The 18,073-nt window shown below is 41.8% G+C and overlaps 2 protein-coding genes and 1 long non-coding RNA gene across 3 annotated transcripts in view; 2 read left to right on the top strand and 1 right to left on the bottom strand.

Annotated features, from left to right (window-relative positions):
• gpd1l (glycerol-3-phosphate dehydrogenase 1 like) overlaps positions 1-6,233 on the top strand; it is an 11,522-nt gene extending 5,289 nt beyond the window's left edge. The window contains exons 5-8 of the mRNA XM_061049605.1: positions 628-740; positions 1,909-2,145; positions 2,267-2,373; positions 3,349-6,233. Coding sequence (XP_060905588.1) covers positions 628-740; positions 1,909-2,145; positions 2,267-2,373; positions 3,349-3,445 — 554 coding nt within the window. The 3' untranslated portion in view covers positions 3,446-6,233. The remainder of the gene's footprint in view (positions 1-627; positions 741-1,908; positions 2,146-2,266; positions 2,374-3,348) is intronic.
• The window catches only part of LOC132983361 (uncharacterized), a 72,594-nt gene that overhangs the window by 53,889 nt on the left and 632 nt on the right, over positions 1-18,073 (bottom strand). The gene's annotated exons all lie outside the window — the stretch shown is intronic.
• On the top strand, positions 8,301-17,748 carry tcaim (T cell activation inhibitor, mitochondrial). The gene is made up of 10 exons (XM_061049603.1): positions 8,301-8,761; positions 11,891-12,023; positions 12,606-12,756; positions 12,845-13,100; positions 14,372-14,494; positions 14,585-14,682; positions 14,872-14,963; positions 15,043-15,275; positions 15,389-15,520; positions 17,019-17,748. The coding sequence occupies exons 1-10, from the start codon at positions 8,727-8,729 to the stop codon at positions 17,242-17,244; spliced, it is 1,479 nt and encodes a 492-aa protein (XP_060905586.1). The 5' UTR covers positions 8,301-8,726; the 3' UTR covers positions 17,245-17,748.

Genomic DNA, 18,073 nt, shown 5'->3' with positions numbered 1-18,073 from the left:
TCTGATCCTGTATTTGATCATGTCTATAAACCCCTCTATTTCAGCCCTGCTCAGAACAGGCTGTTTCTGTGTCTGTACCTTTAAATATGTAAATGAGCTGTGTCTGACCACGCCCCCTCTCTGGAAGGGCTTGGGTGTACTCGGTCTTTCTTGCTCCATGTCCTATTGTTTACGGTGAGAAGGCAGACTCAGAGGGCAGAACAAACACCTAGCTGTGGGAGTGTCACCCACCTGGGGGAGGGGCTACTGCCCTTTGTGATGTCATGAAGGGAAAATCTCCAAAGCACACATTTTCACACAAAAAACAAAACAATCTTTAAAAACAAAGAAAGAAGATGACGAGACAACCCAATGAGAGCCAACGAGATCGAACAACACATGCACAGTAACATGGTGTGCGGCGTCAGGCTCCTCCCCCACCAGGAAGTACTGCAGAGTTATTTTAGGGGTTTGGTGAAGAAACTTTAAAACATCATCTCATCTGTAAATGATTTCTGTCTGAGTCAGTTAGATTCTTATGGGCAGACAGGACATGTCGTGTCATAAACAGCTGTACAAATATTCAAAAAACAACATTTAACAATAATGTAATAAAGTATAAAATCATGATGTCGTGTGTTTGTGCAGGCAGCAGGGTGCTGGAGAACGGGCTGCTGTTCAAAGAGCTGCTGCAGACTCCGAACTTCAGGATCACTGTGGTGGACGATGCAGACACAGTGGAGCTGTGTGGAGCTCTGAAGGTACACACACTACTACAAACACACACAGACACACACACACACACACACACACACACATGAAGCCAAGGAAACTAACAGCACTATGTGTGTAGTATACGTCAATGAGGGTTGTTTGTTATCAGAGCATGAGAGGAGTAAAAACCAAAAATTCAGATTAATTTGGGGGCTTTTTTTATGCCTTTATTGTAGAGGAAGGACGGGATAGAGAGAGAGAGAGAGTGGAATGACATCTGAACCGGGTGAGACTACAGACTCTGTGCATGGGCTGTGCACACAATATTGGAGATGCTTTTTGAAAAATGGAGAGAGGTTAGAACGCAGAAAGGTTTACAGACCGATGCAGAGCTGGATAAACACTGAAGCTTCAGAGTCCACCACATGGTGACCTGAGTGAGCATCCACTCTAAAGAGGAGGGGGGGGGGGGGGGGGGAGACAGCTCTCTATGATGTTTTAAATTTGGACTGCAGTACCCGTTTTAAACGCTAGGTGTCCGAGTTACATATTGCTCTTTTAAAACTGAGGTGGCCTCCAAAAAGCCGAGGTATAAAAAGGTATAATTTAAAAACAGGCAGTGTGTGGGAGAGCCGAACATGTGGACACAGAGCGTTCAGAGTTCTTTTGGAGATGGGACTGAGAATACTTAGTCTCCCCTGAGCTACAGCTGAGACCTTAGGGCAGCCAGAAGCATTTAGTCAGAGGATCATCTGAGTGTCCTTGTCAGAAGATGTGGTTTTAAAAGGTCAGACACATAAGTAGGAGTTTCTCGGTATGTCAGTAATAGAATCTTAAAATCAATCCTCACACACAGGGAGCGAGTGAAGAGAAGCTCATGTTTCCATTCGCTGGTTAAAAGACGAGCTGCAGCGTTCTGAACGAGCGAAATCATGTCATGGAGGGGGCTCTGTCTTTTTGATCATATCCTGTATTTCAAAGTGGACATAGATCACTGGATCAGTATCTCTGTTCTTCACTATCTTGGTTTTCTGGAGCAAGAGATGAACCTGTTTGGACGAGGGAAACAAGGTGTATGCAAATTAATTTATAAGCTAATAGTAGTGCTACCTGTTTTTGCCTTTTTGGAGAAAAACTTAATCCCCCCCTCTCAGTATATTGTAATGTCGATATTATATTCTCGATGTGACGGTTTGTCCTCACCGTTTCTGTCAGAACATCGTGGCAGTCGGAGCCGGTTTCTGCGACGGGCTGAAGTGCGGGGACAACACCAAGGCGGCGGTGATCCGCCTGGGACTGATGGAGATGATCGCCTTCGCCAAACTCTTCTCCAAGAACGGCTCCGTCTCCACGGCGACCTTCCTGGAGAGCTGCGGCGTGGCCGACCTCATCACCACGTGTTACGGCGGCAGAAACCGACGAGTGGCCGAGGCCTTTTCGAAAACGGGGAAGGTGAGAACTGTTTCCACTCTGACTCTTGAAACTTTAAAGGCATCATTCATAAATAAAACTCCTCTCTAATAAACCGTTTTTTTTTTACGTTTCTCCGTCCGTCCGTCTGTGCTGCGCTCAGAGCATCGAGCAGCTGGAGAACGAGATGCTGAACGGTCAGAAGCTGCAGGGTCCGGCCACCTCAGCCGAGGTTTACCACATCCTCAAACAGAAGGGCCTGGTGGAAAAGTGAGAGAACTACACTCTGTCTTCATCTCTGTCTTACTGCAGTCTTTTCATACCATGGGAATCATTTTTGATAATTACAGCAGAACGCTACGATACTCTCATGCAGCCCTACGAGCTCGTACACCTGACTGCTGATTCAGAGACGAGGTTTTTTTATTGAATAGAAGACGCCAACTCTGATTTGTTTTCATGGTCAAATGTGAAAGTTAGTGTCTGCAGGAGGATTACAGGAAAGATCAGTTTGTAGGACAGGGGGGCGGGACTACTAACCTCCGATTTCCACTCACTCTGTGCACGCTGCGGTCCGTCAGTGCCACTACGCTCTGCTCAAAGACAGAATATGACAACCCCGGACAGGAAGTCAGAACAGGAAACGCACAGAGCATCCGGTCAATTTCAAAATAAAACACCACACACGGACTGCTGATCGTATTTTATCAACATTACGTCGTAATATGCACCGAACAAATAACAAATCATCGTCAGGAAGACAAAGCACATTTTTCTCTTTATTCCCGCGTGATCTCGTAGTTCTCCTGTGATGTGTGTACAGCTGCGCTCACGTTCCAAAAATGGATCCAGTGGGGCAGGGGGGGGGGCGCGCCGTCCGACGGAGCAAAACCGTGGCGCTGCAGAAATATGTGGGAATCGGGAGCCAGAGACATTGCCAATTTGACAAAGAAACACAAAGAAGTGATTAATAAAACACGGTATCAGAATCAGATCCTGATTTAGACATCTCTGTGAGTCTCCAAATAGAAGGGATGCAGACGAGTGAATGACTAACTGTTTGACCAGCCACACATCACTCTGAAAATGATTTTATTATATTGATTCACATGTATTTTTAAAGCTTTTAAAGTGGGCGGGGCTTTGATGGATAAGGATTACTCAGACATGCTTCATCCTGCCTCTAATGTCTCGTCCTCCTCGTCCTCCTCCTCGTTGTCTGACTGTGTGCGTTCCTCTGTGCAGGTTCCCTCTCTTCACAGCCGTCTATCAGATCTGTTTCGAGGGGAGGCCGGTCCAAGAGATGATCTCCTGCCTGCAGAGCCACCCGGAGCACATGTGACACCTCGGACCCACAGAGAGGGGGGGGGGGGGGGGTGCTGATTCATGCACCAGTGTAACTTGAAGTTTTAAATTCCACACATTGGAGAGGTCTGTTTTTAAGACGTTGGGTCAGCTGGGTCTCTGATATTAACTAAAGGTGTGCCGTCTTCACACCTGACTGAGATCATGATCTGACCTTCAAAATGTTGAGTCCTTCTATCTCTGAAAAGTTGATCTTTTAACTTTATTTTTTGGAAATTTTCCCTCTTTATCTTCACTGTCAGCAGCCTGTCTTACAAGTCATGTAAGAAGGTTTTGTCCGTCACAGCACGGTCTTATCCTGCAGTTACAGATTCATCAGTTTGTTTATATATCAACAGACAGAAGAGCAACTGAAACTCACAGCCATAACCAGCCTGACTGTGTCAAACTGATGGACTTTAACAGCAGTGTGCAGACGCGATATTCTCTGCAGATAAAGACATTTACTTTTGAGTTTCACTATTTCATAACCTAACCAGAGTTGTTGTGATACCACAATGATAATCCTCTTTTTGCTTCTAGTAAACATGGCACATGGGATAGCAATCCTTTTTTTTTATATACTAAAATTTAATTCATAGGTAACCAATTTTGGGTATATTCATGTTTTTAATGATCAAAAACTGCAGGCGACCTTCTGCCAACTGTCTAAATGGCACTAAGACATTGCCAATGTATTAGTGCAATACAGACAGTGTTTACATTTGTTCCCAAAATATAGGGTTTAGACTGGTTTTACATTAATCCTTGTCAAATGGCACTGATAATCCAGTTGAGATGAGCAGTAAATCTTAATGAACCTCAGCTGCTTTCTCTCTTTTTCACTCGTGGCAGCTCTTGTTTTAAAAATCTTAATTATAATCTGAAGTTTTCTTAAAGGTCACATATTATGCTAAATGTTTTCTCTAACTCTAATATGTGTCTCTATTCTTTCTACAAACTTCCCAATGATGAGAAAAGTCCATCCTCTCCGTCTTTTCCCTGCTCCACTTTTCAGAAAATGTGTGCTCAAACAGGCCGTTTGGCGATGTTCCCTTCATGACATCACAAAGGGCAGTAGCCCCTCCCCCAGGTGGGTGACACTCCCACAGCTAGGTGTTTGTTCTGCCCTCTGAGTCTGCCTTCTCACCGTAAACAATAGGACATGGAGCGAGAAAGCACCGAGTACACCCAAGCACCTTCCAGAGAGGGGCGTGGTCAGACACAGCTCATTTACATATTTAAAGGTACAGACACAGAAACAGCCTGCTCTGAGCAGGGCTGAAATAGAGGGGTTTATAGACATGATCAAATACAGGATCAGAGTGGATTTAGAACAAGAAACTATACACACATGTTTTGAGGAGCTCTGAGACTTATTTAAATAACTTATATAAATAAGTTTAATATGTGACCTTTAAAGATTTGTTACTTTTTGATACTATCAATCACTAAAAACTGAAATCTATCAAGTATCATAATTTTTCAACTTAGCAGGTTTGTATTCATGTTTTCACTGACTCTCAGGTAAACATGCAGTCATTATTAATAACTGTGTTTATAAAGATGCTAACACTATATCCTTCAGTGCACATGTAGTTAATAAAAATGGCCTTTTTAACAGATTTAGGGTGTCTTGAGTGGACCTGCGTTATCAAACCTGCCGTCTGTAATCAATGCCTTTCAGAACATCAGCGTACGCGTCGAACATATCGGGTTTGTAGCTGAGAGATTTCTCTTCAAACTGCCGAGAAGAACTGTGATTCTGTCCTTCAGTGTTCAAACAGGGACGCTCACAGCTCTTCAAATGTCACTGTTTGTTTAAAGTCCTGCTTTGAAGAGACACGATCTGCTGTGTGGTGAAAAGTTCCTGTTAAAAGGTTTTACAAAGAACGTGTGTGTGTGTGTGTGTGTGTGTGTGTGTGTGTGTGTGTGTGTGTGTGTGTGTGTGTGTGTGTGTGTGTGTGTGTGTGTGTGTGTGTGTGTGTGTGTGTGTGTGTGTGTGTGTGTGTGTGTGTGTGTGTGTGTGTGTGTGTGTGTGTGTGTGTGTGTGTGTGTGTGTGTGTGTGTGTGTGTGTGTGTGTGTGTGTGTGTGTGTGTGTGTGTGTGTGTGTGTGTGTGTGTGTGTGTGTGTGTGTGTGTGTGTGTGTTTTCTGATTTATGTTAAAGGATCTCGTCTTGAATGCAGTTTAAGATTCTTATAGATAGGATCTGGTAGAAGCAGTTCAGTCATCAGGTGAAGAAGTTGAACTGGTTTTACCTTTTGCTTTATCGTATCGGGACGTCGTCTGCCAACTCTCATTCCTCTGTTTCCTCCCTCCTCATCTCCTCGTCTCCTCCATCCTCCTGACTCTGATCCATAAAGCGATACCAGCCACCAGCTAGCAGGTTGTCTCATTTCCTAAAGAGCTATTTTACCAGTTATGAGAGGAGGTTTTGTAAGGAGCTGTAGACGAGGATTCTCAGGTGTTTTAGACGTTTTTCCTGCACCTGTCTAGACAGAAAACCTGATGTGTTCATCAGAGATCCTCGCTCCAATCTGAGAGGTCACTACCCCCCTGAAAAAAGGGGATTTTTGAGGATGTGTGATCCCATTATCTAAACCCACCTGCAGTAAACAAACGTTTCTTTCTTAAACTTTTTACATGCACACCACACAGAACTAGGACTGATGTCATCAGAGAGCATCTTTAGTGTTCACCTGTTAAACCTTGAGTGCTTATTATAGTATCTTAACAAACTGGTGTTTATTATATTCTAAGAGACTTCATAAAACTTATGATGTGGATGAATTGTGACTCACTTTTCTTCAGGTTGGCAGCTTCAGTTCTTTCTGAGTAACATGTCTTTACCTGTAGATCCATCGGTCAGTGTTTAGTAATATTCTTGTATTTAATCACACTTTAATCCTGTATGTATGTCCTGTATGTTTAGGGATATAAAATGTTTAAAAAAGCCCTGTTTCCACCAAGCGGTCCGGTTTGGTTCAGTCCTGATCTTGCTTGCATTTTCACCTCCAAGCGTTCCCTTACACATCACTAAATCACAGCGGAGTGACAAAGTGTAGACCGCCAAAAAAATAATCCAACGAAGAAGAAGAATGTGACACAGTTAACAACGATTAATGATTCCTAGGAAAGTCTTCAACTCTGAAGCAAAAAACAAAATCAGCCTTGAAATTACTCTCTCCAAATCTGCGTCATATTTAAACATGCTGTGTTTTGTGTTTGTCCTTTATTAGCTGTCGCACAGGAAGTGAAGATTCTTTCGACCAACCAACTGATTGCAGTGTGTCTAGCTCCACCCTTCAGGGTCTGATCGGTACGCTTGACACCCCAACAGAAGGGTGCCAAAAAAGTAGGCCGATATTATCAGCTATTTTGGTAACCCTTCCCAACTTTTGACTGTGGAACGCCTTTAACTGTGTACCGTACCAAACCAAACTGAACCAGACCGCTTGGTGGAAACATGGCTTTATATGGTTGAAGGTCCAAGTAGTGATATCAAAAAGGACTAACACATGTAAACAGACTTTACAAGTTCACATGTGGTTCTAAGAGTCAAAGATCTTCATGATGGGATTCAAACTGATGCTACATTACGCTGATCTCATTTTCCGAGTGGATCATCTTGTGTTCATGTTTATCATTGCTAACTGTTTAAATAGATGCAAAAAATCTGCTTGTAAAGTGAGTTCATGTGTTGAATATCTTTTCAAGAATAAATAAATAAATGAACTTCACAGACTTATCATCGGGATGATTTTGAAGTGTATTCCTGTATCTCCTCGTGTTGCTCATATCTCTGCATTGATTGGTCTGGTGTGAAGATGTCAGAAGGTCAGTATGGATTCTGACTCAAATTTAAATTCATCGTTTGTACTACATCTATCTGCTTATTTTACATTTAACAGCAGAATACTGACTGTAACTTTCTGTCATTTCTATATCAAAGTGGAGGACTCACCGTTTTACATGCACCTGCCTTTAAAAGAAATTCATCAACATAATTTAATAAAGTTTATTTAGCACAATTCAGCAACAAGGCGATTAAAAGTGCTTTACACCAGACATCAAGACATGATGAAAAAGAAAGAAAGAAAGCCATTAAACCCTAAAAGAACATTAAGAAAACAGCTAAAAAAATAAACCAAAATATATGACAGCAGTTAAAAAAAAGAGTAAAAGTTACAGTGCAGTGTTATAGTAAAAAATAGTGATTAAAATAACGGCATTAACGTTGTAATTTTTACACTGCACCATAAGTTATATGTATGGAAGCCCATTTCCGAAATTATGAGATAAAAAATCGAAATTATGAGATAGAAAGTCGAAATTATGAGATAATAAGTCATTTATTATTATTATTATGTCATAATTCTGACTTTATTATCTCATAATTTCAACAAAGCCAAGTTTTCATTTTTATTTTTTTAACTGGCGGAAATGGGCTTCCATATATGCGGCCATAATATTTAAGCTTAGGCCTATATGTTTTATCTGGGTTTTCTTTTTAATCTTTATTCTTATCTTCTTTGGGGTTTTAATGGGTTGTTTCTTTCCTTTGTCATTATACTTCATGTCTTGGGTAAAGCACTTTACACTTGCTTTGCCTTGGCGTAAAGTCCCTGTAAACCAAAAAAATGTATATGTTTTTTAGTTTTTTATACAAAAGAAGAATGTATTATTAACCACCAGGCCAAATTTCATCAACGAAAAAAACTTATAAGTTTATAAAATTAAGCTTCAAAATCATGAAAAATGTAACGTCGCAGGCCCCTCCAGCAGGTGGCGATAGTGCGCCTCAGAGCTGTTTGCCGCGATTAACCACCACAGAAGAAGAAGAAGAAGAAGCAGGGAAAGGTAAACAGCTAAGCTATCAGTTGTGTTGAGGTCAGACAGTCACCTGTATGTCTGCTGTCAGTGCTCAAATCAATCAACACACTCACCTTTAACGTGTTACGAACTCTGGATATATAATATATAAAATGCTAACACTGTGATGCTAGCTGCAGGAGCTAACGGGAGCCATGTTTGTTGTTGTCATTGAGTAGAAGTCACACAAGTTAGCAAACGAAGCTAAGTTACGACATGCTTCAATAATAAACCTTCTTAAGTTATTTTTGAGTTAGTTTGAAGTAAGCTTAATAAAAACTGAATAAATCTTCTGCTGACAGATTTATGTTAACAGTTTGTTTTAAATTTGTGTTTTTATGTCTCAGATCTGCTGATGGACCAGTTCATGATTTAAATCTCCTCTGATGACAATCTGCAGCAGAAATGTCTGTGAACTGTCTCCTGAGACACACCATCAGGTATCACTGCTATCACAAGCTTTATTATACACCATCAGGTATCACTGCTATCACAAGCTTTATTATACACCATCAGGTATCACTGCTCTCACAAGCTTTATTATACACCATCAGGTATCACTGCTCTCACAAGCTTTATTATACACCATCAGGTATCACTGCTCTCACAAGCTTTATTATACACCATCAGGTATCACTGCTCTCACAAGCTTTATTATACACCATCAGGTATCACTGCTCTCACAAGCTTTATTATACACCATCAGGTATCACTGCTCTCACAAGCTTTATTATACACCATCAGGTATCACTGCTATCACAAGCTTTATTATACACCATCAGGTATCACTGCTATCACAAGCTTTATTATACACCATCAGGTATCACTGCTCTCACAAGCTTTATTATACACCATCAGGTATCACTGCTATCACAAGCTTTATTATACACCATCAGGTATCACTGCTATCACAAGCTTTATTATACACCATCAGGTATCACTGCTCTTAGAAGCTTTATTATACACCATCAGGTATCACTGCTATCACAAGCTTTATTTTACACCATCAGGTATCACTGCTCTCACAAGCTTTATTATACACCATCAGGTATCACTGCTCTTAGAAGATTTATTATACACCATCAGGTATCACTGCTCTCACAAGATTTATTATACACCATCAGGTATCACTGCTCTTAGAAGCTTTATTATACACCATCAGGTATCACTGCTCTCACAAGCTTTATTATACACCATCAGGTATCACTGCTATCACAAGCTTTATTATACACCATCAGGTATCACTGCTATCACAAGCTTTATTATACACCATCAGGTATCACTGCTCTTAGAAGCTTTATTATACACCATCAGGTATCACTGCTATCACAAGCTTTATTTTACACCATCAGGTATCACTGCTCTCACAAGCTTTATTATACACCATCAGGTATCACTGCTCTTAGAAGATTTATTATACACCATCAGGTATCACTGCTCTCACAAGATTTATTATACACCATCAGGTATCACTGCTCTCACAAGCTTTATTATACACCATCAGGTATCACTGCTCTCACAAGATTTATTATACACCATCAGGTATCACTGCTCTCACAAGCTTTATTATACACCATCAGGTATCACTGCTCTCACAAGCTTTATTATACATCATCAGGTATCACTGCTCTTAGAAGCTTTATTATACACCATCAGGTATCACTGCTCTTAGAAGATTTATTATACACCATCAGGTATCACTGCTCTCACAAGCTTTATTATACACCATCAGGTATCACTGCTCTCACAAGCTTTATTATACACCATCAGGTATCACTGCTCTTAGAAGATTTATTATACACCATCAGGTATCACTGCTCTCACAAGATTTATTATACACCATCAGGTATCACTGCTCTCACAAGCTTTATTATACATCAGCAGGTGTGGAAAGAGAACAAGAACATTGTACTGAAGTTCAAACACACTTAACTTGGATGATTAGAAATAAAATGACTGGTCTATAAATCTACTCAAGTGACTGGTGGTATATTCTTGTTTTTATTTATCTTTGTTTTTATCTCAGTATTGAGGTGACTGTGTGTAAAAAGAGGACGACACCTCACTGTAAACCAAATCTACTTACAGGTAAAAAACCTTATCCGGAAAGTTCAAATAAGGACGCTCCGCTTCACTCTCAGGCAGAACAGAGAGTATCAAGATGAATGCGCTGCCTATTCTGTTATTTCTTTCTCAAACGCTGCCTCTCATACCACCAAAAAACAAACATGTTTACAACTTTAAATCTGACTTTTTCAAGGTTTATTCGCCAAGACAGGCGTTCACTTGTTAAAAACAATAAGGAGGATGGGAACTCGCTCATCTCAGGTTCTGTTGGTCGGAATCTGACCATATGGATACAAGGTGGCTTAATGTTGAGAAATCCCACTGTATTCATGTTCCTCTTGCAAACATTTCATTAACTCAGGATAAAACAATTGAAGAGTCCCTTGGGAGGTGGTCCAAAGTGACTCTCAGTGATCAAGTATGTCTAACACACAAACCTCTTAAACTGGATATGGGATATAACAGATGGAGAAATCTAACATTTGTATTATTTATTAAGTTTTGCCAGGAGTGTAAACATTTTAAAAGTTATGTAAGGATTTAACCCATCAAGATCAGATGGGGAGCTTAATTAGAAATCAGTGAGGATGTCTGGGTAAATAATTCCTCAGAAATTCATAAAGTGATTATTGCAAACCTGTGGAGAGGGTTCTTTAGATCCTCTTGCATCATTTCAAAAATAGATCTCAGCCAAACAAGTGTATGCTGGAGATATTGTGGAGAAGAATCTGCTCATGACTGATAGTATCAATCAAAACATTGCAAACAAACTCCTGCACATTTAGACAGTGTGCAGGACTTAGCTTACTATTTTTGGTAATTAAAAACAATCGTGGGTGTCTAGGACTTCTGTTTTTGTTGTTGTGATATCTCAAAAGGTATCCATATCATTCAAATTTTAACTAGAATCATATCAAAGTAAAACGATTCTGGTCCTGTGACGACCCTGATCTGTACCAAAAGTCTTCCTATCGGTCGATTGTTGGATGTGAAAGTGCTGGACACACTTGTGACTGTGTCTATTATTTGATAACTTTACAGTCACAGATGTTTCACCATGTTTGTATCAGGTGCACATTATATATGAGGAACCTTAGAAAACTAAGAGCTATGACCGTTACATTACTCAACACAGATGAGAATATTAAAGGTGCAAAAACTCAGAAAATGAGGTTACAAAAACAGGGATAAAAAAATCACTCTGAAGCAGGGTGAAGTGTCAGTAGCATAGAATAGCTTATTGTGATACTGTAGTTCATGCACAAAAGATAAAATAACAATCAAATACTCCTCTCAGAGTTTGGAATCAAAGCTTTATATCACACAGATTTAAAACACAAGTCATAGATTTGACAATAATCCAGATTTACTCCACAGTTTATTGTAAATGTGACAATAACTCCTCACTACCACTGACTGATGCGCCTATTCTTCTTCATCACCCGACTTGATTACAAAGAACTATCGCTTCACTTCCTCATATCTTTTTTTTTTCTTTGCAGGCTGAAGAGGAAACATGTAGCTGCACATTTCGTCCCTCACAGATCTCTGTCAGGAGCAGAAGCTGTCAACGCTCTCAGACCGTTTTATTTCGCCGTCCACCCGGACTTCTTCGGTCAACATCCCAGAGAACGGGTACGTCTCCAAACTTTAGACTGACACGGTGTTTCAACACAGAGTGGAAATGATGGACTCTGATATTTAGCACGACTCGGAATAAATATAAAAGAGAAAATGAAAAAACTTATTTTGTGCCTCTGTTCTGTTTTCTTAACGATTGCATGGCAACCTGTGTGAGCATCTACTCTACAGAGGAGAGGGAGGGGGGGGGGGCAGCTCTCTGATATTTTGAATTTGGAATGCAGTACCAATTTTAAACACTAGGTGTCGTTTTGCTCCTTAAAATTGTTCATATTTTATAAACTGAAGGATGATAATATAAATAAACGTAGCAGTCGGAGAATAATCCAAGATCTCGAGTCTGGTTGGTTTTTTTAGGGATTAAATCGTCATAATGTAACGTGTAGATGCTGATATTAGAAATGGTCTAAAGGATCAACAGAAGTCGAGAACTCTAGTCCTGAGAAGTAAAGAGTTTTAAAAAGTTTAATGTGTAGAATCCCTGACACATGTGCTGTGAGTCAACAAGACTACACTGACGCATGCAGAGGTTTTCCAGGAGGTATAAACCACCCACTTCAACGTTTTGTTTTACAGGAAGTGAATGAGAATTCATTAAAGAGGTTAAATGGTTACCTTGACAACCTGCAGAAGCCCGGCTCTCGCTCCCTTCAGCCCATGAAGCTCACATTTTACGTCAGGGACACAGGGGACAGCAAGGACGAGCAGCCCGACCTCCTCCCCGCAGGTTTACAGATTCATTCAAAGTATCTGTCTGTAATGTTTCTGAGATCTGTCTTTAGGGATCTAACCGTCCCTCCCTCCTGTGTCCTCAGGGTTCCGCTCGGTCAGTTTCACCCTGCAGACCAGCGACGTGTTGAGCACGGTGGTGAACGTGTTGAAGTCCTGCAGTCTGCCCGTGGAGCACATGAAGGGACTGAAGGGAGGTTCACAGACGTCTAAAGGGGCGCCTGTGGCGGGTGTGCCTTTCTACAGACCCATCAGATGGGACAAGAGCTACTACAGCTTCACCGGCTTCAGGGACCCGGAGCAGGAGCTGCAGCAGGCCCGCAGGGTGGAGCCCACACTCAGGTCAGAGTCAGGTTTTAAACCTTTTCATAATAATCTGTCAGTGCCTCAAAACCACAGAAACACGGTTAATATTTCTGATACTCATTAAAAGACAGTGTGAAGGGGATTTTGGCCTTTACTTGATAGGACAGTGGATAGAGTAGGAAACCAGGGAGAGAGAGAGAGAGAGTGGGGAATGGCATTCAGGAAAGGAGCCACAGGTCAGAACCTGGGGCCGTCCCCTTGAAGGACTGGATCCTCTGTACATGGGACGTGATCTAACCGCTAGGCCATCTGTCCCATACAACAGTCTTTCTAATAAGGTTATCAAAATATATCAATACTTTTTGGGTCGTTAAAAATGAGAAATTACCAAAAATTTGGTGTCAAGAACTTCTGTTTTTGTTTCAGTGGATCCTAACGGGTATCTTGGTATCGTGTCTAAATTTAAAATAAAGTCAGACAGAGCCTCGGTAACACCGCCGACACTCACTGCAAAATGTAGACCTTAAAGTGAGGAATCATATACAGTATGTTTAAACCTGAGCCAGGTTTGAACATGTTGCCAACCGGGTTCAAACCTTGAAGGACTTGCAGAGGTAGACTGTGTTGTTGTTGTTGTTATTTTCACTGTTTTTAGATATACTATATAGAGTATAGACTATGGGGACATATTTGTGAACTGATTTGCAAAATGAGAATAAAAAGATTGTTTTGATTAGACTTTATGACTTCATGTTGCATCACTCCAGCCACCAGACTCCGTTGGCAAAAACATGAATTTAACGTCACAAAACATAGCAGTTACTGATGTACTGCTGCCTCCATCGATTAGTTTATTTGTGTGTTTAACGATTATTGTGTTGGATGTGAACTTACTATTATAAAGACCAAAGTAAAAAATGACACAAACAAACTGATCGATTGAGGCAGCAGTGGATCAGTATCTCCTGTTTTCTCTGAGGTAAAATGACTGGTTTTGTCAATGGAGTCTGGTTGCTTTGGAGGGAGTGATGTAACAGCTGTTTTTGGTTATTAAAATATTCTTAATATTTACCATCATACCTTCTAGTGCACAAGCTTGGGACATGTTTGCATAAGACGACCCTTTAATTGTAGAGTGTGTAAAAGGGGAAGTATGATCAAACTATCTATTTCCAATTTCTGAGCTGAGCAGCATGTGAGCTGCTGTGCTGAAAACCAGTGTAATGATGAAAACCACTGACACTGAAAGATAACACATTAAACTGCAGGTCTGTAATGTCGTCATGGTGTCATGTTCACCTCTCCAGCTTGTGGCTGAGAAAAAACGAGCCCGAGGCCACGAAGAAGTACAGCGCCAGTCTTCCTCGCAGAGACGAGCTGAGCAGACTGAAGGAGGAGCTGTGTCACAGATTTCACCTCTCTGACATCAGGTAAACTCACAACTACTGAGCCTGAACCAGCGGGTCAGCTCACCTGTCGGAAACAATCTGGGATGATGATGATGAGGCTGTATGTTGCAGGTGGCAGCGCAGTTGGGGCGTGGCTCACAGGTGCAGCCAGCTGCAGAGTCTGAGCCGACTTTCTCAGCAGAACCCCGAGGCCCTGATAAACCTGCAAGGTAACAACAACAGAGTCGCCTGGGGACAGACAGCTGTTTGCACTCACACCGAGCACACTGATCCATTCACACTGTCTCTCACTTGTCAACAACAACCTGCTTTTTCAGGTGTTTTTATTGCCAGATATCGGAGAAACAGAATGTTTGTAAATGTGTAAAACGTTGAACTCTCCTTTTATCCTCCTCCAGGGCACGACGTCATGTTCGCCGACCAGTCAGGGATGAACGCCTCTGGACACGTCATGTTAGGAACCATGGATGTCCATCACCAGTGGACCAAGGTGACAGAGCTTCACATCTCCTGCTCATGTTGTCTGATATCCTCACATTTCTCTGACTCCTCCTCCTCCTCCTCCTCAGCTGTTTGAGCAGCTGCCCAGCTACCGCGCCCTGCAGCAGCAGACCGACTGGCTGAAGGAGCGGATCAGCCTCCTCGTAGGGGGGACTCAAGTGGTCCACAAGGAGAGACTGGGACCAGTTCAGTTTATCGCAGACCACTACAGCACCCTGAGCACCTTCCACAAGAGCCTGCTGACGGGACCCCTCCGCCTGCACCCCCGCAGCCTGCAGGGCCTCACCATGCAGCTGGAGAAGTACGCACACACACAGACACACACACACACACACACACACACAAAGCGTCTCACTAATGCAGCCTCACACTCGACGTTGTGTTAAGTATGATCACTTTGTGTGTTAATCACAGTGACCGTTCAAAGCCCAGTCTTCATGAGATGGGACACTTCCTCATCCCGACAAACTGCGACCCCCCAAAGCTGCAGGTCTTCCTCCAGAGCCACGCCCCCGAGGCTCGACAACGCACACAACGCAGGAAACAGTGAGTCACACACACACACACACACACACACACACACACACACACACCACTTCTTTCTGGAGAGATAAAAGTAGATGAGAGAGTCAACAAAGTCTCATTTTTCACTTTATCTGGAGTTTCTTCTGCCAGGGTTCTGTATTTTTTTCTGCATTAAGTCAGAGTGAGCTGATGTGAGATAATCAGGAGAATTCACCTCGAGCGAGTGGGAGGGGGTGGTGACGTTTATTCCCTGCGATCTGTGCACGACTGTATGCATGAGACGGTTGCGATCTCTTTGCACGTGATTAAACTCCATTGTTGTGTTCTCTGCTCTTCTGTTGATATCTTGATTCTGTCAAACTACTCATAGCATTTATATCAGGGGTCTCCAACAGGTAGGTTTTAAGTAGCTCGCCGACCGTGTTAAAAAAAATATATATATATATCTGACGACAGTAAATGCATCTCTTCCCACTATCCATATATTTGGCCCATGAAAACAAGTGTGAAGAAGTGATGTTTTTTTGGACATTGATGTGAATTTAAGATTATTGATAAGCATTGTCTTATTGCAATTCCACATGTGTACAAACAGTAGCTTAAATCAGCTGTAAATAAATGCAAGCGATTTGATGCAAGTAGCTCTTGGCCACTTTCATTTTTTTCAAAGTAGCTCTCAGATGAAGAAAGGTTGGAGACCCCTGATTTATATAATGGCATACATTGTCATTATAGCATCGTATAGCGCACTCTGTTGCTTCTTCCACCACTTATGCATCACTCTTTTTACGTCATGTCTTGCCTTCCAACAGGGATAGTCCTCCACTGTGAGGTGCATGTGTGAACAACCAGATCAGGAGAATTTCAGGGGCAGTCTTCCTGAAATACTCGAGAACATTTCAAGAGTGCATTATGTAAAAACGGCTTCAATGACCCCAAATTACAAAACTAATGTTTCTGAGGAAGAACACGTGTGTGTATATATATATATATATATATATATATATATATATATATATATGTATATATATATATATAAAACCCTTCAGACACAAAGCAGTTGAACACAGTGCTTCACCTGGCATAGAAATCAAAATCTTTAGGTGTGTTTGTCCGACCTGGAGAGATTCAAACCAGTGTTTACATGCATTTTAAAAGTCAAGGTTTTTTTTCTATGCTCTGTTGTTCTTTTGCTCTTTTTATTTTATTCTTTTATTTTTATTTTTCCCTTCCTTTTACTCTTCTTTTCTGTCGTAGAATGAGCTAACAGAAATACTTATCCATGCCTGTATAGATGATGCACTTATATGTAGATCTTTTATACAAACCATATACAAATGTATATATGTTCATTCTGACAGTTTATGTTGTTTTTCTTCAAAACTATCAAATAAAAAGTATTAAAAATAATAATTCAAAGTGAAGTTTTAGTCGGACTGAAACAATAAATGTACTTTTCTAACCTCGTGTGAACGTTCTGACTCCTGCGTCTGGTATCCGTTTGTCCTCCCGTGTGCAGGCTGCAGGCGGAGGAGGAGTCCATGCTGAAGCTGTGTCTCCACACTCTCTCTCTGAGGAGTCTGTCCAAGGAGCCCAGCGTCTCCTCCTCTCAGATGATCGCGTGCTGTCAGAGGCTCGCCGAGCAGCCGTCCCCCCTCCTGCAGGGCCTCCACCTCTGTGTGTCCCACTTCTTCTCCGTCATGCAGGACGGGGACCTGTGTGTCCCCTGGGACTGGAAGAGCTGAGGAGGACTCTCTGGTCAGCTGGTTCTGCAGGTCGTAGAGTTTTAGATGTTTGATGTTCCACGAGTTCCTCGGATAAGACGTCAGGAGATCATAGATTTTTCTTTATCTGAAGGGAAACCTCTGGAGGAAACAATCATGTGTTCAACGGTCATTAAAGCTTTATCTCCCCTGCTGGAACGGACGGACAGAGAGGAAATCAAGGGTTCCCAAACTGTGGCCCGAGGACCCCCTCAGAGCTCGCACAATGATTCACAAGAAAGGAAAGAAACGTTTCTTCTGCACTGTATTAATATTCTATAATTTCCTCTGAAACATTGGACATCAGAGCTCGTCAGTGATCAGTGTGAGAGGGAAGACTTCCTTTCCAACAAAGGCCAACGAGCTGAACCGTTAGAGAACCAGAGGAAGAAGTGCAATACGACGGCCGATTTGTTCCGTCCATGTTTGAGCGTCTTGATGATCATGATTTGACAGAGTCAGTGTTTAGGTGTGTGATAGGTATTTTTCTATTTACATTTTTTTTTTCAAAGACATGCACAAAGAAGCAAACAGATCCGTAACCCAGGGAGCTCCCGTTTGAGGATTCATTTAGCAACCAGTGATGTTTCGAGACAACAAGCGAGCATTTCAGCACAGTGTTAAAGCAGTGACCAGCTGAAGGATGTTATTTATTTTGAACAGGGTAGACGCCCCTTCCCCGACTCCTCTCCACAGCGTCCATCATAAAAACAATGACGCAGCGAACATTTTTAATTAAGCCTCTCTCTGCTCTGACTCTCCGAGAGTGTGATTTTTTTTTTGGGGGGGGTCCAGAAGGATATGAAGGGCA

Source organism: Labrus mixtus, chromosome 11 (assembly GCF_963584025.1).
Source record: "Labrus mixtus chromosome 11, fLabMix1.1, whole genome shotgun sequence".
Lineage (NCBI taxonomy): Eukaryota > Metazoa > Chordata > Actinopteri > Labriformes > Labridae > Labrus > Labrus mixtus.
Note: the sequence above shows the minus strand (reverse complement) of the source record. Positions and strands in the feature narration are given on the sequence as shown.